Below are 19,643 nucleotides of genomic sequence, written 5' to 3'. Positions count from 1 at the left end.
TGCAATTCTACTCTAGTCTCATTTACTCTCTTTCTAGTTTCACCCCAGACAAAACAAAATATAAAAATTTATATTTAACTTTGAGGGACGAAATTTGCAATTTTTAATTTGTATAAAATTCAATTTTTTTATTTTCAAAAAAAAAAACTTGTATGAAATCAAATTACATGTGACGTAAAAACAGAACCTCTTTCAAAAAAGAAATAGTTTCAAGTGAATGGTTTGTTTGTATGACGCATGAATAATTTAATTTAGCATCATGTATTTTTTAAATCATACATTTTATTTGATATAATACATCTTTATTTTTTCAAAAAATAAATATTTGACTAAATTAATTACATTTCTTTACTTCTAAATATCCATCCTTGTTGCCATATGTAAATAAATTTCAATTCAATTAATTATACTTTATATAAATAATTAAGAACCAAATTTCAAAATTAAAATTATAGAGTGAAATTCTAAATATATCCTTTTTTTTGTTCAAACAAATTAAATTGCTTGCATTTGACTATTAGATGAATATCTTAATTTTGTTTTTTAATTTGGTAAATATTTTTAATTATTACTCCAAATGAATAAATAAATGGCAATCCAACGTTAAAATTCCGAATACAAAAATGAAAATTACAGCCAATAAACATATTTATATATGTAGCATAATGAGCTCTCCACTAAGATATATATATGACTATTACTACTACTTTTAATATTTTTGGGATTATTTACTCTTAATTCTATTGTTAGTCGACCATCATGAGTCACATGATTAAAAGTATGCTATTTACATTATTTTGTTTCATTTTATTTATTTTGCTGCATTCTTTTTTGTCTTGATTGTTTATATCATTGCATGAATAATTATTTATTTCTACCGCATTCACTCATTTTAAATAAACAATATTTTTCAAAGTATTGTAAATGACGTTATGCTAATTTAATTTATGTCGCATAAACTAAATATTTTTCTTGAATTATATATCTTGATCATAAAGTTACTATTCGCTACTAAAATTAGCCGGGCCCAAATAAGATAAAAGGAGAACCCATGCAATATTATCGCTACAACCTTATGACGTGTTGCAGGTAGATGTTAAGGTTACTTGATTGAAGTTACCAAATATCTTGTTTTTGTTGGAGATTGAACCTTAACTATGAAAATTCTCACATAAAAATTTTCATAAAAATCATTTTGGTAGTTTTTTTTTCTATTTTTTTATAAATTATTAATTTTATTTTAATAAATTTGTATTTGATATATTATTAAAGTATAATTTCTGTACATTATAAATGAACTAAACTTTATTATCTCATTAATAAATAAAATTAAAATTTTTTTAAAAGTAAATATTCATATATTTAAATATATATTTTGAATATTTTTAAACTTTTATTTTTATATCTTTATAAAATAATACTTTATAATTAAATGATAATATACAAATATTATACACCCTTAACAGGTCAAATATAAATTATATTATGAGTGCTTAGTGCTTAAAGGATTAACAGTTAAATTTAACAAAAAAAAAAGGCCGAAGAAGCGGCCCAGCCCATGGAAAGTGGGAAAGGACATTCTACGCCGCAAGCGCAGAATAGCAAAGAAACTAAACGAGCCCTCTCTATCTCTCTCTCTCTCTTTCTCTCTCTCTCGTTCCGCGACGGTGGCCCAGAATTACAGGCCCTTTTTATTGTTACGCAGACACTCCACTCTCTCTCTCCCCACCGCATTTTTCTTTTTTTTTTTTTCTTTTTTTTTCCCCTTCGCTCCTTCTTCTTCTATCATCGCTGCTCAAGAATCTCCCTTCTCTCTCTGAATATTTGCAAAACGCACGAGATTCAAGGTCAGTTCCTTCAAAAACAACTTTTTCTGTTTGGTTGGTTTTGTTTTTTTGGTTGAAGGGAAAGAAAAGAAAATCACCGAGAAAGTTCGAGCGCTAATCATTTCGAATCTAATGCTTCTGTTGCTCGCACTTGTAAAACAAAATATCCAAAATGCCGTCTTCGTTAAGCTTTTCATTTTCTTTTCTTCTTGCTTCGTTTATTTTTCTTCTCTTTGTCTATCTTTGTTTGGTTGCTGAGAAAACCGAGGTTAAAAATATAGAAGGATGCGAAAGTTTTCAAATCTTTTATATCTCATTGTTTCTTTACGGAGCTAATAATCTTAGCTTAGGTTACTAGAGTGTTCAGTCTAGGTTTTATTTTCATTAAGTTTCATTACGCTTCGGATACGGTGTAAGCTTAACCATTAAAAGCTGGAAATGAGCAATTTTTGTTAAATGGGACTGAATGATGTTACCATCTAGGGTTTGATTTAGAAAATGACACCTAGATATTGAAGATTTTTTTAAAATGCTGGAAAGATTGGTTTCTGTTTAGTTAAAGTAATATCTTGTATATGATTTTGATAGTGAATTAAAGAGATGCACATTTGAAAATGCAATATTCTCATTTGCATGAATGGTGCTGAGTTATGAATGGAAAGTTAAGTTAGGGTATGCAATGACTCGTAGTTGAGGAAATAATTGTAATTCAGTGTTTGGCTGTTTTCAATTGAAAAATAGTGATGCACCTCCAAATTTAGGAGATACTGGTTTTTTAAATGGCACTTTCTTTGGAGTCCGCTCTGACCAATTTGTTCTTGGGTTATCTTTTTGACATCTGGTGTTGTATATAATATGTTGACTTCTTTACATTGTTTCCCAGTAAACTTTCGAGTTGCCATTGCTTCTGCTCCCTAGTTTTAGTTGCTTATTGTACCTTTATTATGATCAACCTAATTAAGAAGTAAGAACATTTAGTGGCATTGGTGATCTTCCACAAATCAAAATATTTGATAGCTATATTAAAATTATGTAACTAAAGTCATAGTTTGATATAAAAGGAGCTTCGATGAGGTCCATTAGCACTTTTAGCTTTTGCTCAGCATGTTTAAAGCATCTTTTTTTTTCCTAAAAAAGGAAAAAAAGTTTTGTGATACATGGTTGGTTGGATGTGTACTGCAGTTGCAATTTGGTGAAATTACTTTCCTTCCCCTCCTCTTCCCCCTCCCTTGATTTCCCCAGAGTTATTTGAAAAATCATAATTTTCTTGGGAAACAAGCTCAAATTTGGTGTATTAGGGAGTTGAATTATCATTGTTGTTGAGAATCAATGAAATCTCTTGAAGCTTCTCATTATAATTACTATGGATTACATTGGTAGACATGTAGGTTTTTCCCTTTTTTCCCCCTTATGAATAGTGCAGTCATTTTTTATGGTGCGTTTTCCATGTTCAAAGATATAAATAAACAGAGTTGCATTGGGCAGCTTTTGTTAGGGTCTAGCTTGGAGAAATAAATGGTAATATTTATCGTTAAACTGGTTTTGGTTGTATTTAACTTATAATTGTTTGCCCATGTCACTTTTAGTTTAAGATAAGTTTCGTTGCTGTCCAATGAACTTTAATCAGTAGCTTATCACCAACCAAGTAGAAGCCTCGCAATAATTTGGTTTCTAATAAAGCATAATGTCTCATGAGTTTTTATTATTTTCATTGTTATTTCCTTTTTTGAGTTTCCTCGTGAGTGATTTGTGTCTGTCGTAGCATTAAGCTGTCCATAATTGATATTTTACTCTTTTTGGTTGGTTAATTAATGTTGATCCCTGTAATCTCTCTCTCTTTCTCTCTCAGAATTTCGTTAGCTAAATTAGATTGTAGATCATCTGCTGCTGGTGCATGGAATGCAACGCAAAAGATTCTTAGTTCTTGTGATTGTTAAGACTTGTTCTTTTTTATATCAATTTAAGGTGAAATGTATATTACTTTGGGTTTTAAATTGTATGTTTGGATCTTTGGATTCTGTCAACTAAATAATTTTACCATGTGTCCTGTTGAACTTATTAATTTGTTTATTTGTTATATTGAATATTCCCAACTTATTGTGGTAATATGGGTGCTGGTATGTGTCATTGTTAGCCTTCTAACTGATATGATCAAGGTTGAACATATGGGCGTTTCTCCATCACAAGCTAAGAGTACAAAAGGAAACCATTTTTGCCCTGAAGAAAGTACATCAGAGCAGGCCCATGAATTTGGCAGCGAATATTTACTTACTGAACTTTCAGAAAATAAAAATCAATGTGGCTATGCAGCAACACAAAATGAATCTGCAGAAAATGCCACTGGTGTATCTAGCTCTGGCCTTCATGAACGATCTCCTAAGTATGTGGCTAAGAATTCTTCCCCTGAACATTCGGGACTGCTTCCTAAAGGTGTGATGGGGCGTAATCATACTGATAAAAGTTTTTATGCTCAAGAAACTGTATCAGGAAAGACACATGAGTATGGTTGTGAATATATGCACAGCGAAACATCAGAAGAGAAGCATCAACCTGGTTCTGAAATTGTTCAAAATGAACTTGAAGAAGCCTGCACTTTGGTTTGTGACCTTCCTGCTAAAAAGTTGCAGACATTTTCTGAAGGTTTGTCCGAGAATGCTATTACTGAAAGTTTAGGACTATTGCCAGAAGATTCAAGTAAACACACCAACACTGATAAACTTTCATGTCCTCAACTCGTTAGTTCAGAGCCAACAGTTGACTTTGGTTCTGGAAATGTATGTAAGGAACTTGGTGAATCACCAGAGCAACGACAACAGCTTGATTCTGAAAGTTTACCTAATGGTATAGAAGAAAGTAATATTGCAGCATCTTCTAATGTTTCTAATCAAGCCTTGCAACTGAATCCTGAAGATATGGGCAAGAGTCATTGTGGTGGACACTTACAATCTCCTCCTGGAGGCGTGACCAATGTTATTCAGTCTAGTAAAAGTCCTCTTGTTGAACCTTTAGGATTGCCCCAAGAATTTGCCAAGGGAAATCCTAGCACTCAGCAATCAGGGCTCCCTTGTGAAGACATGGCCCAAAATTCTTGTGCGGAACAGCATGAGACAAAGCCTAAGAATTTACTCAAGAATTCTGGCCGAAGCAGGGCTGGAAAAACTTCAAAAACAATAAAGAAAAAGTATATGCTAAGATCTTTGAGAAGCAGTGATAGAGTTTTGCGCTCAAAATTGCAAGAGAAACCTAAAGCTACCGAGTCGAGCAATAATTTGGCTGATGTTGGCTCTAGTGAGCAGCAAAAAAGAAGGAAGAGGAGGAGGAGGAAGGCAAAAAGAGAAGTTGCTGATGAATTTTCAAGAATCAGGACACATCTTAGGTATTTATTGAATCGAATAAACTATGAGCGGAGCCTGATTGCTGCATATTCTACAGAAGGCTGGAAGGGACTAAGGTGTGTTTATTGTACTGTTTTATCTTGTATCTCTTTGCCCTAATGTTGTTTATGATCTAATTGTCATGACATTATCGCAAAATGTTTGTCTTGATCTTAAATCTGATATGTTCCTGATTAGATATAATTGTTGAAGGGAGGACAAAGCAAATATGAGTTTAATCATCTTAACATACCTTGTACTTTTCACTGTCTGATGGTCCATTACTTGCTTACCACCATCAACATATATTACTTTGAGAATATAATGTCTAATACCAATTCCAAAGTTGTTGGAATGACAAGAATATAAAAGCTTAGTATTGAATCTTCTTCCTCATGAACAGAATTAGTGTCAAGGGTCTGGGCTTGTGTACTTATTTGGCTTTGCGCAAGCTTCATCATTACTCTCTAGCATCTTCCTCACGTTGTCGTTTTCATCTCTTATTGTTTTCACCATCAGTCTCTTTGATTCAGTATATAATTCTTCTCCATCGTTTTCTCTATTTTATTATTTATTAAATAGATATTGACTTAAAAACATCCTTATGCACTTTCCCAGAGACAGTATTCATCAAATAGGAAGAAAGTATTTGAAACTTAAGTGTATTCTTAATAGTAAAATCTACTGTTTCCACCATTATAGCGTTTCTAATGAACGCACTTGTAGATTGATCCCACAATAACATATTATAGATTTATAACTATGTTAATCTTACTTTATACATTGACTGTTGAGATTGAAGAATAAATTCAGTGTAAAACCTCAGAGAATAGATTTTTTGGAAACACTTTCAGGAAGAACAAAGTTGAAATGTTGGATCAAATGCGAAGTTGTTACCTTTTGGAACTGAATTGATCCTTTACATCTGTGTATCTGTCACCAGAGTAGTCTGATTGTCCATTTCCCCATGGATAGCTAACGTCTGGATGTTGCTTTGGACTGTTTGTCTAAACATGCAGCCTAGAAAAGTTAAAGCCAGAGAAGGAGCTTCAACGGGCTACATCTGAAATTCTTCGACGCAAACTGAAAATTAGAGATCTATTTCAACATATCGATTCATTATGTGCTGAAGGAAAGCTTCCAGAATCTTTATTTGATTCTGAAGGACAAATTGACAGTGAGGATGTAGGAGAATCATAGTTATAAGTCATGTTCATATATTCGTAGTTGCTATTCTTATTGATGATGATAATTTGTGTGTTGGAATTAGAAATGCTTAGACATGAAATTTTTTAATTGCAGATATTCTGTGCAAAATGTGGGTCCAAGGACCTGTCTGCCAACAATGATATCATACTCTGTGATGGTGCTTGTGACCGTGGATTCCATCAATATTGCTTGCAACCACCGTTGCTAAAAGAAGACAGTAATATCTTGATTGCCCGCCTGATAGTAATTGATTGGTATTGTGGGTTTTGAATTGTTTTATTGTCATTAATGCCTTTTTGGTCATCTCTTCCCCTATTGGTACAGTTCCTCCCGATGATGAGGGTTGGTTATGCCCTGGATGTGATTGCAAAGTTGATTGTATTGAATTGGTTAATGAATCTCAAGGAACAAGTTTTTCTATCACTGATAGTTGGGAGGTCAATGACAAATCTTCTTTCTTTTCTTTGGTTAGTACTTGGATTTTTCGATTCCTTACCATAGTCCTTTCTATGAACAGAAAGTCTTTCCTGAGGCAGCAGTAGCTGCAGCTGGACAAAATCAGGATCCCAACTTTGGACTACCTTCAGATGATTCTGATGATAATGATTATAATCCTGATGGTTCGGAAACTGATGAGAAGGATCATGGAGATGAATCAAGTTCTGAGGAATCTGATTTCACTTCTACATCTGAGGAATTGGAAGTCCCAGCGAATGTGGATCGGTACTTGGGGCTTCCATCTGATGATTCGGAGGATGATGATTATGAGCCTGATGGTCCAAATCATGATGATGTGGTTAAGCCAGAAAGTTCAAGTTCAGATTTTACATCTGATTCTGAGGATCTTGATGCTATGCTCGAAGAAGATATTACATCTCAAAAAGATGAAGGCCCCATGGCTAACAGTGCTCCCAGAGATTCCAAGAGGCAAAAGCCTAAACTGGGTGAAAAGGAGTCTATGAATGATGAGCTGTTATCAATAATGGAACCAGCTTCTGAACAAGATGGTTCTGCTATTTCTAAGAAACGAAGCATCGAAAGGTTGGACTACAAAAGATTATATGATGTGAGTGTCATTTCAAAATATTATCTTACAGATGGTTCTCTCTTCTGTTATATATACCAGTTCTGCATTTTTTTTCCCTTTCATTTAGGAAACTTGCCTAGGTATGTTGCTATTATAGTTCATTTAACTTTCTGCATGATGGAGTCACTGCAAAACGGCTTTTCTATTTGGTGTCCTTTCAGCAGTTCAGTCATTTAAAGAGTTTTGGTCCTTTCCTCTGTGATTTGTTTATCATTCTTTTGGGTATATACAGGAGACGTATGGCAATGTTCCTTCTAGTTCCAGTGATGATGAAGATTGGAGTGATACCACTGCACCAAGAAAAAGGAAGAAACGTACTGCAGAATTGGCGTCAACACCAGAAAATGGAAACGTTTCTGTAAGTAGGACTGTGTCAGTTTCTGATGGTTTAAAGCAGAATCCAGAAGAGACTGAGCAGAAACCAAGGAGAAAAACTTACCAGATGTCAAGGTTTAAAGATACAGATTCGTCACCTGCTGAAATACAGGGGAACACTTATGTATCTGGTTCAAGTGGTAAAAAAGCAGGTTCATCAACATACAAAAGACTGGGAGAAGCTGTGAAGCAGGTAAATATGGTGTCTTGTGCAACTTTGACAACTTGGGAACAAGAGCAAAACTTCTCTATAATCAGGCTTTTGTTTGTGAAAGCACTAGAGATAAATTTGATTACTAATTTATTTTCTTTTGAAAAAGTAGAGATTAATTTGGTGGATATTTTGCTGTACAGAGACTTTATAAATCTTTCAAGGAAAATCAGTATCCTGACAGAGCCACTAAACAGAGTTTGGCAAAAGAGCTAGATATGACTTTCCAGCAGGTCTCAGCTTCTCTCCGTGCAGCAACTAAATGTCACTTTTCTTAAACACCACGCTCTTTTCTTGCACTTCACATCTTAATCAACATAATTTTGTGCATTTATCTTTCATTTTTTGTTTCTTAACACAACTTCCTTTGTTGTGCAGGTTAGCAAATGGTTTGACAATGCTCGGTGGGGCTTCAACAATTCACCATCTAGTCACGAGACCATAGCCAACAATGCTTCTGAGAAAGACATCAGTTCGACTCTTCCAAAGAAAGAGGCTACTGGCAGCGGGAATGTGAGGGACGGTGATAACAGTGGAAAAACAAATTGAAAAAGATCGGGAACTAGAAAGATGAATCGATGAATCATAATGGTGAAATGGAGGATCAGGCAACTGATTTTGATTCAAAAAAGATATTGAGGAGAAGCAAATGCTCCCGGCTAAGCTTTTAGTTAATGCACATAGGAGGCAGGCAGGCTCCGGACAAGAAATTCGTTGGTTTGAGAAAATCATAATTTTTTTTTCTTTTGTTTTCATGGTCCTAGGAAAAAATTTTAACCAGGCACCTACAGCTAGGAGAAAAAGAAAAAAAAAGAAAAAGAAATCCTTCGCTATTAACAAAGTTGGCATGGCCATGAAACTCTTAGCTTATGCTGAGACGGTAACCCAAGCATTAGAAAAGCATTTGTTGATGTACTTTTGTAATTTACTAATAAGGTCTATTTTTATTGCACCCTGCTCCGGTAGGATTTGAAAATGCTAAAAAAATGTTTGTCTTAGAATATTTAATTTCCTCAATCATTAACCGCCATCTGCTGTGCTGTGAAAAGTAGTGCACCAGTGAAACGGCGTCGTATTTGTGGTTGCTGCACAAAAATCAGTAGCAGATCACGTCAAGAAACGGTCATTAAAAGGCGGTAAAAATCATTTTCAAAATACAGAAAACGGCGGCACCCTTGCCATTTCCCTCTACCCTTACCTTTTCTTATAAATAAATAAATAAACTACCTAGAAAAGAAGCAAGAAGTTTTCAGAATTCTGCAAGAATTCTTCAAGTCATCACCCTAATGGAAGTCGATCAAGAGAATCGTGTGCCTTTAACGTGCTCTTCTTCTAAAAAGCGAGCCCCCATGACTCACTCTTTTCCTCCTCAACCTTCCTTGACCAAGAAACGAGTCGTTCTTGGTGAACTCACCAACTCGCCTGATCTCGGGTCGAGTCAGAACCCAAAATGCAGATCCAAGAGTGAGAGAGACGCGAGTAGAGAGAAGAAGCCAATGCGTGAATTGAAAGACAAAAAAAGGCAAGAATCTATCGAAGAGTTTGATGAGAACTTTCGAGATTTGAAGAAGTGCACTTTCTCATCTTCTATATTTGAACATCTCCACTCTTTGGAGGTAAAGACAAATATTGATGCTTTCCTATATTCATTTTTTATAAATATTCTCTTTGCTTTATTTTAATATTTTGTTTTTCAATCGCTTTAGAAATGTGTTACAAAAGGAAAATATTTGATGCGTTTTGTAAACATTAACTAATTTTATTAATTTTGATTTCGAAAATGGTTTTCTTGTTTTTTTTTAAAAAAAAATCTGATTAAAAAAATCTGTGGTGCAAAATATAATAAAGATCAATCGCTGGTCTTTTTAATGATGATTTTGATTCAGATTGAGGAGAAAAGAAGGCCATTGCCCAATTACATGGAGAAGGTTCAGAACGATGTTACAGTGAATATGAGGGAAATTCTGATCGAGTGGTTGGTGGAAGTAACTGAGGAATACAAACTCGTTTCCGACACCCTTTATCTTACAGTGTCATACATTGACAGATACCTCTCTTCTCATGCTATCAGTAGCAACAAGCTACAACTTCTTGGCGTTTCTTGCATGCTTATTGCCTCGTAAACACGTTAACCCGGATTCCTTGTTTTCTTTTTTGACTTGGGTTGATTATTCATTACATTTTGTTATTGACATTATTATGCACTGATGCCACAGAAAGTATGAAGAGATCACTCCTCCGCATGTTGACGATTTTTGCTATATAACAGATAATTCTTATACCAAGGAAGAGGTATATATACATCTCATCATTTCTTCCGTCTCTAGTCTTAGTCCTTCCTCTGCTTTTCTCCTTGTGTTTAGACTTAAAATTTACGAAATCTGCAGGTGGTGGAGATGGAGAAAGATGTACTTGAATTGTTGAATTTTGAAATTGGTACTCCCACCATTAGAAATTTTCTGAGGCAAGAATGCAGTCCAAACGTTTTAGGTTTTTGTATTTTCCCTTTAATCAACAATGCTCTTTCCTCCGGCAAATGTGATTGCTTACTGATAATTAGTGAGACTAATGTATGTTCTTGTTGGGCGTGCAGAATTTTAATGAGAGCTCCTCAGGAAAAATGCAAAGTAAGCATAGCTTTGTGTATCAGTATGCTTACATTTTATCCTTACTAATAGATTTTGCTGATTCTTCTGACTTTGTGTGCTCCTTAGTGTCCAGATTTGCAATTGGAGTTTTTGAGTTGTTATCTTGCGGAGCTAAGTTTGCTGGATCATGGGTGTCTACGATTCTTACCATCATTAGTAGCTTCATCAGCTATTTTTCTTTCAAGATTCATGATCCAACCGAAAATACATCCTTGGGTAAGAAATCTATTTGTTTTGCATTCTAGAATGTTTATTGATCAAACCGTTCCTAAAGGATGGTAGTATCTGTTTCTAAAGGATCCTTTTCGAAGGAGAGGTCCATATCTTCCCCAGATTTTCATCTTATTGATCAAACTGGTTGTAGGCAAATAGCTGCATATTGCAAAATTTCAGTAGAGATTGCACTGACCATTTGTAAAAGCAGAAACAATAATCACTAAGAGATTCTTTTACCTGATCTGCAGAGCAAGGCACTGGAATGTTACTCAGGTTATAGACCATCTGACATCAAGGAATGTGTCCTTGCCATCCATGGCTTACATCTGAATCGAACAAGAAATTATTTGAGAGCTGTGACAGAAAAGTATTTGCAGCATAAGGTGACCATCTGGCTTTAAGTTTAATGCTGTATTTTCAGGTAGTTGTAGAGCTCAGCTTCGTAACTAGCCACAGGGCTTTTTTATTTTACATCAAGGATCTAGAGCATTGAAAAACAGAGTTTAAGACAGGGATGGCACCACTACTTGTGCAATATAATCTGATAAGAAACTTGATCCTCTTTGAAACAGTTTAAATGCGTGGCCTCTTTGTCTTCGCCTTTGGAAGTTCCTGGACGGTATTTTGAGGCTGTTGAGGAATGATGATAGGGAAGTTCCTTCTAAAGAAATTGACTTTGTAGGTTGAACTGTGCTGTTGAGAAGTTTCTTCTAGCAGTTTATGCTTCAATTTGGACGAGGGTATGTCTTTCAACTGCTGGTTGAAAGTGGCGTTTCAATTTCTCGCTTAGTGCTTACCGTTTCTGGCAAGCCTTACAACTTTTTGTGTAGGCAAAGTTGAGAGTTCTGGATGTCTTTTAATTTTGTAAATCATGCTAATGAAATTGCCTTAGGATGATACTAAATGATAACGCTACATACACTGGGACTGGTGTTTCTTGTTTAATGTCCCACTATTTTGTATATCATTTACTGCTGAAATAAGGTATACTTTTATTTTTCTCAGGTGATTTCCATTATGAGAAATTGTATAAGAGACAAAAAAACTTGAGGAATCAATGCACATCACACCCTCTCATGTTATTTTTGATGTATTTATAATATGATATTAAAATAAAATAAGAATACAATGACTACAAAAGAAAAATTCTTACTCCAATTTTGAAGTGTAGATCTTAATCCTATCTTTAATTGCAGGTATTCTTACTCCAATTTTGAAGTGTAGATCTTAATCCTATCTTTAATTGCAGGTAGGGCTTAATTTTTTTTTTTTGAGTTTTCTTAAACATCAAATTTTCTAGTGTATTAGGTTTTTAATATCTATTTCGTTATTGTAAATTTTATTGGTATTTTTTTCAAAACAATAAGAATTTTTATATTTAAATCTTGCTAAATAACAAACCCAAGTTGTTGATAAACTTAGGTTTTAACATCAAATGTATTATCTTGTTCCTGGTAATGTTGTAAACTTTTGATAATAGAAATATAGAATAACAATAAAGTTGTTCTCGATTAACTTGAGAAAATTTTTTAGAAAAAAATTAGCGGGCTTCAAAGGCCTGGATCAATTGGGCTTGTGGTTTCAAAATGTCTGGGCAGTTAGGCTTTTCAAATTTATATTAGGCCATGTTGCCCAAAGAGGATCCGACCCGGAAGAATATCTGCGCAGAAAGCAAACCGAAGAAGAGAACTTCGTTGTTCTACGCAGGCAAAAAGGCGTGAAGTTGGTGAAATCGGCGAAGATGGAATTGGAAGTAGACGAGAAAGACCTAAGATCGGCGGGAGCCGAGCTTTTGACAGATGGAAGGCGCGGATTGCGTATCGGCGGTTGGGAGATCGAGTCTCGTAATCGCTCTATTCTCACTTCCTTGGCTCTCCAACAATGGGAACAAAACCTCCAAACTTGTCACTTACCGGAGATGATTTTCGGTGAAAGTTGTTTGGTTCTTAAGCACGTAGGCAGCGGCACCAAAATTCATTTTAATGCATTTGATGCTCTGGCCGGTTGGAAACAGGAAGGTTTGCCTCCTGTTGAAGTTCCTGCTGCTGCTAAATGGAAATTCAGAAGGTAAAAATGCCAATATTCTTTTAACCTTTTTATGTAATTTACATTCTAGCTTATGTTTCATTATTTTTATTTATTTTAAATATATCGAAAGGTGAAGCAAAATTGATTGCTTGGATGTTGCAGTAAACCCTTCCAGCAGGTGATATTGGACTATGACTATACGTTTACAACTCCTTATTGTGGAAGTGAAATGGTTGAGCTTGATGCAGACAAGGTCTCTCTTTTTTTTATTTATTTAAATGTCACTTACTTTTAAACATTCTTGAATTAGGGTTTTGTTCCCTTTTTTGTATGGAACTATGCAAAAATTTACAACTTTCTTGTTGAAGAATCGAGAATTAGGGATTTTAACAAAGGTATAATTTTGTTTTTGCTTGATAATTTGATTTTTAACATAAATGATGATGATGATGATGATGATGCTGTTTCTGTTGGTATTATAAATCGTGATCAGCGTGAAAGTGGGGAAATCTCTGGGGGGAGTTCAGGCCTCCATTGGGAGGATTGCGAAGAGCAGCTTGATGTGGCTGCCCTAGCATTAAAAGAACCCATTCTATTCTATGATGAGGTGAGCTTTGTTAATTATAACTAGGTGCCACAAATGAAAAAGACGCATTGTATTTCATATGCTCTTCTTGACATTCTTGTGTTTGCAGTTACAGAAGTACTAATTTTTTTTGTGCAGGTAGTTTTGTATGAAGATGAATTGGCTGATAATGGAGTGTCACTTGTAACTGTGAAAGTGGTAAAGTGTTGAATCTCTCTGACTAGTTGTATTTTAAAGTGGATGTAATCTGTTCAGTGATTTAAATGGAAGACAACTAATTATGTATTTTCTTTTTCTAGAGAGTCATGCCAAGTTCTTGGTTCCTCCTCTTACGATTTTGGGTAAGTGGGACACTATCATAATGCTCTTCCTTAGGCGAATCTATGTGATTGACATTTTCTTGGCAATCTTTTCGTTTTTTGACCCCTTCACCTTTATTTCCATTTATCCTGGAACAAGTTTTGAAAATCTGAGCTTTGGTTCATGTGGTTGCCTGAAAAACTCTGACGAAGATATAAGCTGGTGCACCTATACTTTCTGTCTCCTGGAACTTATTACCCTGTTCAGCCACTTACTCAGGTTTTTGAACAGCTTCGGGTTGATGGAGTGCTAATGAGATTAAGGGACACCCGTATGCATTGTGTTTTTGATGAGAGTGCAAATCCTGTCATTCTTCGAGAAAGATGCTGGAGAGAGGGCACATTTCAAGCTTTATCTGCTGTAAGTATATGATCACTTGCTCACTTTCTCTCTGTTTGGATGCGTGCACGCCTCTCACATACACTTGTACTTGTGAATGTTACCTCGGAAACTTGTTATCTTTCCTCAAGTGACAAGCTTAACTCTTTGTTGCCGCAACTTAAATAGTTTGTCTTCATTTCTCCAAAAAGATAAGGGTTCTAATTGACCTGTTAGAGGATACAGAAATGACTAATTTTGAAAATAGTAAAGATTCTCAAGTATAAAAAAAATTGCAAAGATTCTCAAAGGGCGTTCCCTATAAGATCTTAGTTCAGTGTGTTAAGTATTCTAATTAGAATTTTGTTAGGCCTTTCTGGAAAACGGAATTTGTCAATTTATTTAGGCCCCCAGTGCCATATTTAATAAATTTCTCCATGTCATGGTAGTTTAGAGAACTTTAAAAATGTACTATTTCTAGAAGCTATTTTTCCCTTCTCCTTTTGGTGTGATTGCAGGTGGAAAAATATACCCATAAGTGTTAACTCAAGTTGAACTTTGTTTCTCTGCATAATACTAATATGGTATTCTGTTGAAATTTAAACCCTGGCAAAACTGTTTGAATTCACGATTTCAATGTTTTGCTATATAGCCCTGATAACCAGAGCTCATGAAAATGTTAAGTTCTTAGATACATGATTGTCAGCTTGCCATGTTATCTATCAAGGAATGTGCTAAAATTAGCACATTGAACTTGATTTAGATATCTTGTGAACAAAATCAGCCTTACTTGCTTAATGTTATAACATTGACGTATTCTAACTATGGTGCAGAATGGATATCCTACCGATTCTGCTTCGTATAGTGATCCGAGCATCATCAGCCAAAGGCTTCCTGTCATCATGCATCAAACCCAAAAGCTAAGAGTCCCTGGTAACTTGTAGACTGTAAATTGCCTTTGTGAAACAGATCCAAATTATTTTTATGCTCTGGTCATGGCAAACTTTGATCGATTCAGGTGGATTCCATAAGTGAAAAAGTCTTTTTCAATGCATTTCATATGTACCATTAGCAAGCCAATTTTATTATGTAATTTTGTGTGTAAACAAGAGTTAGAATTCTCCATTTAATCTGGGTTTAAGGTGCCATAGTTTCATCCTTTACAACATTAACCATGACAAGGGCGAAGACTGCAAAAGAAATTAAGCAGAGGACCTTTTGGAACTGGAGACCAGATTGGAATATTAGTGCAGAAGCTCATTGCTGAAAGTTGAAATCTGAAAGCAATTACAATGTGTTGCTAAACATAGAGCAGCATGCAATGTTGAAACTTAAAGCTCTTGGAAATGTCTTTGAAATGCTTTCTTGTAGTTGATGGATTAGTGTCTTGATCTGTCGTAACCAGAAAAAGGTGAATAAGATAGCCGGTAGGTCACAGGGCTTGTGTAAAATAGAAAAAAAAAAAATACTGATTCTAGAGAAAGGGTTAGGAGTTGTTGGGTGGAGTAAATTTAAACTAGCCCACATTCGATAGGGACGACCATTAATGTTCATCTTGTTGGTATTGGAGTTGTTCTTTGGAGCCCCTTTTTCTTTCCAGTATTCATTTTGCTGAGAGGAACTGGGGTTAGAGTGCTTTGATTAGACCCAAGCTGAAGAGACATGAAAAAGACTAATTGGCAATTGCGGAAACCATGCTTATACGCTGAGGTAATCAACCACTGCCTCTGCTACCACCCATCTTCTGCAACTCATTAAAATTTTGACCTACCAATTTTCTGTAGACTTGGGAAGTGGGAAGACTCCAACAGAGAGAGTTGGCATTATGGCAACATCTCAAAGTGCACCTCAGACTTCCAAAACAAGAAGAAAAAGTGGCCATTAAGACTCTGGTCACGAGTACAAAGAAGTAATTGGTGAAATGACCAGTTGCTGATCACGATAGGGTTCTTGAGCTAACTTCTGTCGACTAGGTTTATCACGTCCTGTCCCCTTCTTTTTTTCTCTCTTTTGCTGACTTGCACTCAAATAGGGTCAATGTTAAATTTCATTGGTGTTGTTTGTTTGTTTTTTGGGTTTGTAGATTCTGGATAAGATTTTTGTTCAAGATAAATGACAATTTTGACCAATGGGGTTAGTATAGGAAGGAAAAATGTATGTTTGATAGGAAGAGATTGGTTTATGTTATCCTTTCTTGGTACTGTTTCCCTCTCCCTGCATGCTGTTGCGGATAAATTAATTAGATGTGTAGAGCTTCCTGCATGCCCTGGTGTGCAAACCATAACTTTCATTTAGCGTATAATCTTAGGTTTTTTGTTTGATGCGTGGAACAACAATATTATGCTTTATCTTATGTGATATATGACTATCTGGGATTCATAAATAGCCAACTTCAAAAACTTGATTATATTTCAGTGAGTTAGTATGAAACATCAGAATTTATATAGGCATGGAGAAATTAGAAAGAAATGAAATTAAAGGGATATTTTAATTCTATGGTTCTTGTCAAGTGATACAAGAAAAAAAAGAAGAACCCACAGTCTATTGGGGTGATCTTGCACTTTGAAGAAGCTGGAAGCAGAAAAAGAAATAAACATACTACTAACTAAATACCGATGGACAGGGAAAGGATATCCTTGTCGTTTCTTCTGGTTTCTAGGCAGAGCCGCAGCTCTGACTCTCTAACTGAGTTAGTATCTGTACGCGATGGATGAACAAGTCAAGGAACTGTTTCCAAGATAGGAGATAGTACTAAAACAGACTTCCAAACTCGGACAAAGGAGAGCAGATGGATTAGAGTCGAAGATTCAAGTCGAGCTTGGATGGGTCTGATGGTGGTTTGGGTAGTTGAGGATCCAAGCGGAAGCTTCCTGGCCACATCAAATCCATTGCATCATCTACCGTACAGTGCATCGCTGCCATTCCAAAACCTGTATAAGTATCATTAAATCTTCCCACACTTGCAGCTCCATCTCTGCTTGTTTTGTGCACCAGGGAATGGGGTCGGGCGCCAAGCGATCTAACCACGTGACTACTTATTGGCAAACCCATCATTGACATCATCCTCTGGGATTGGTATCTCCTGGCTGCACCTCTCTCCCTTTTGTGGGCGTTCTGGTGGCCACCCAAGGCTTGGGAACTGTAGAACTTCCTCATGCAAAAGTTGCATGAGAAAACCTTGGCAGAAACTGGTCTTGATTGGGGGTCAGAGTCTCCAGCTGTTGATGATAGTGAATTCCCACCTATTCTCAGGTTCAACCACTCTCCTGGATTCTCCTCTTCAATTGCTTCATTGCTATCATCATTAATTCCTAGCTCGCTTTGTTGTTTTGTAGATATACTTCCAGCTTCAGGTGCTTCTTCTCTTTGGAAAATCATTTCTGATCTGTAATCCACAATTAGGTAGAGCGTCAAAGGAAAGTTGAAAGGAATGCAAAGGCTTAAAAGAAATACGGTATGGTTTGAAGAGTTGGATCAAACTTAGAGAAGAGAAATAAATGGAGAGTATGAGGCTTGATGTTGTTTTTTTTTTTCATTTATTTCATCTTATTTCAAGTCATTGACCCCACCCTGCGATGCTTTGGGTCTTTCCAGGGGGACAATGCTTATGTCATCTTTACTGTTGCCCTTATCAAGCTTAGGATTCCCCACTTTCATCTTTCTGCCCCTTTCCTTTCCTCAAATGAGGACGCCTTTACACGATTCCTTTTGGAGCATGTAAGAAATTCAGGGTTGACAAACCGACAAGAGAGTTTGCATTCACGGTCAAGTTCTTAATCTTCCAAATCAAGTATTTGCACTGCTTCCCACAAGCCTTCTGTTGTCGTATCACTCTCTAAAGAAACTAATTTTCCATATGACTTCTAGCTTTGGTGACTGTGTCCGGAGCTGATTACCAGAGTATGAACTAGGAAAGCATTTAACCATAAACGTATAGAACAAAACAAAGGTAAGCTGGCAGTTCCCATTACTATTTCAGACAGTCCAGAATATATTTCCTGAGTCATTAAGTTTAGCCAATATTTTACTGCTTCGTTATATGAGAGCTGGCAAGACAATGTTCCCAAGGACCAATCATGTATACGCTTAACCAAATTTTCACTTGCCAATTATTTATCAATTGTTTTATCTTTTGTACAGAAAAGAAAAGAAAAACGAAAACCGTAGATTGAAAATTGTAAGTAATAATAACTTTTTGCTTCCTATAATTGGTTTTATGTCTTTCATGCATGTCAAGTATGACATGAGAAAAAGACGGCACCCACTAGAAAAGATGTAGTTCCTGTTCGTGTTGGACAAGTGAGTGATTGATAAGCTTTGTTTAATGTTGAATGAAAGATATTGAGTGATGGTAGGTTTTTGTTTTGATGAATTTTAATCACCTTTTGGTTTTATTGTTTTCGTGGGGAGGAATGGGGGACCCAGAGAATGGACAATAATGGTGGTAAAGCAAGAATTAAAGATAGGATGGTATCTTTACCATTTCATTATGTTGTTTTTCTAGGACAAGAATATCTATGGAGGTGTCTTCTTGTTGGGGCTTCTTGGCTTTCCCTTAAAACACGTAGTGGGCAATGTATATGAACAGCAAGAGAAGTGCATTAAGAGCCACTTGTACTTAGTCCTTTCTTGTTATAAACACTTGATAGACTCCTTTCTCTGTTATCATCTACAGGTATATTTTCGTTTCTATGTATCTGCATGGATATACTTACCAAGAGAAATTTTCTACCCACCCAATAAGATTTCTTTCTTTATTCGGCGGTGGTGGAAACGCGAGAAAACTTCTATTTTCTTTCCACCGTACCTAATTGCCCTATTGAATGACTTAATGCTTATATTTGGTAGCAAAATGGATTTTCCTGATCCCGACTCTTCTTTAGAGAAACACATGCACCTTTTTAGTTTCGACATAATATCTACTCTGATTAGGGGGGTAACGGACAATAATCGAAGACAAAGAAGTCAAGTAAAGGTGCATGCCCATTTTGCAACTTGCCCTTGGCGTTTAGCAAAAGACCCTAAATTTCAACTTCCCCGTAGTAGTTCTGCTTACGAGTTCTTCCCAAAGTATGGGTTTTGAAAAACAAATAAAATGGAAAAAGCATGGCTCGAACCAGTGTTGGTTCATATTCATTTATTAAAACAGAAGAAGAATGGACATCTGCACCACGTGCATTAATCCGAGAAACTGCGGAAGAACCACAAATCTCTTTGCAGTGAAATTGCTCTAACCCCTAGGCCATCAGAATTAATTAATTAATTAATTATTTCATGTGAAGTGGAGTTACTAGTCATTGTCTTAGCAAAAGAACCATTTCTACTATCAATTTTCCTCCGAATCGTTTAATCATTGTCGACATGCCTTTCTATTGATAAGAAAAGGCTTTTATGTGCAAAGGTAA

At 35.7% G+C, this 19,643-nt stretch overlaps 4 protein-coding genes across 8 annotated transcripts; 3 read left to right on the top strand and 1 right to left on the bottom strand.

Annotated features, from left to right (window-relative positions):
* The first annotated feature begins 1,677 nt into the window (after window positions 1-1,677).
* On the top strand, window positions 1,678-9,069 carry HAT3.1 (Homeodomain-like protein with RING/FYVE/PHD-type zinc finger domain-containing protein). Of its 2 annotated transcripts, XM_021444899.2 has the most exons (9): window positions 1,678-1,847; window positions 3,961-5,277; window positions 6,220-6,385; window positions 6,503-6,626; window positions 6,734-6,846; window positions 6,927-7,475; window positions 7,729-8,064; window positions 8,226-8,315; window positions 8,461-9,069. In XM_021444899.2, the coding sequence occupies exons 2-9, from the start codon at window positions 3,974-3,976 to the stop codon at window positions 8,629-8,631; spliced, it is 2,853 nt and encodes a 950-aa protein (XP_021300574.1). In that variant the 5' UTR covers window positions 1,678-1,847; window positions 3,961-3,973; the 3' UTR covers window positions 8,632-9,069. The 2 variants fall into 2 exon arrangements, with proteins under 2 accessions (XP_021300574.1, XP_021300589.2); XM_021444914.2 differs by lacking the exon at window positions 1,678-1,847 and having other exon boundaries at window positions 1,857-5,277; window positions 8,226-8,346; window positions 8,461-8,600.
* Window positions 9,070-9,304: 235 nt separating this feature from the next.
* On the top strand, window positions 9,305-11,976 carry LOC110411309 (putative cyclin-A3-1). The gene is made up of 8 exons (XM_021421414.1): window positions 9,305-9,698; window positions 9,969-10,201; window positions 10,299-10,374; window positions 10,470-10,546; window positions 10,676-10,709; window positions 10,797-10,946; window positions 11,195-11,329; window positions 11,519-11,976. The coding sequence occupies exons 1-8, from the start codon at window positions 9,369-9,371 to the stop codon at window positions 11,588-11,590; spliced, it is 1,107 nt and encodes a 368-aa protein (XP_021277089.1). The 5' UTR covers window positions 9,305-9,368; the 3' UTR covers window positions 11,591-11,976.
* A 604-nt stretch (window positions 11,977-12,580) lies between these two features.
* Window positions 12,581-15,292, top strand: LOC110411317 (TIP41-like family protein). Of its 4 annotated transcripts, none has more exons than XM_021421434.2 (8): window positions 12,581-13,013; window positions 13,137-13,227; window positions 13,343-13,369; window positions 13,468-13,581; window positions 13,699-13,758; window positions 13,860-13,901; window positions 14,152-14,280; window positions 15,072-15,292. In XM_021421434.2, the coding sequence occupies exons 1-8, from the start codon at window positions 12,688-12,690 to the stop codon at window positions 15,180-15,182; spliced, it is 900 nt and encodes a 299-aa protein (XP_021277109.1). In that variant the 5' UTR covers window positions 12,581-12,687; the 3' UTR covers window positions 15,183-15,292. The 4 variants fall into 4 exon arrangements, with proteins under 4 accessions (XP_021277109.1, XP_021277102.1, XP_021277117.1 ...); XM_021421427.1 differs by having other exon boundaries at window positions 14,140-14,280; XM_021421442.2 differs by lacking the exon at window positions 13,343-13,369 and having other exon boundaries at window positions 14,140-14,280.
* Window positions 15,293-16,657: 1,365 nt separating this feature from the next.
* LOC110411338 (zinc finger protein 7-like) lies at window positions 16,658-18,108 on the bottom strand. The gene has a single exon (XM_021421461.2). It carries the CDS (start codon window positions 17,614-17,616, stop codon window positions 17,032-17,034), a length of 585 nt encoding a protein of 194 aa, XP_021277136.1. The 5' UTR covers window positions 17,617-18,108; the 3' UTR covers window positions 16,658-17,031.
* Window positions 18,109-19,643: the final 1,535 nt, after the last annotated feature.

Source organism: Theobroma umbraticum, unplaced genomic scaffold (assembly GCF_002168275.2).
Source record: "Theobroma umbraticum cultivar Fairchild unplaced genomic scaffold, ASM216827v3 scaffold_30.0, whole genome shotgun sequence".
Taxonomy (NCBI): Eukaryota; Viridiplantae; Streptophyta; class Magnoliopsida; order Malvales; family Malvaceae; genus Theobroma; species Theobroma umbraticum.
Note: the sequence above shows the minus strand (reverse complement) of the source record. Positions and strands in the feature narration are given on the sequence as shown.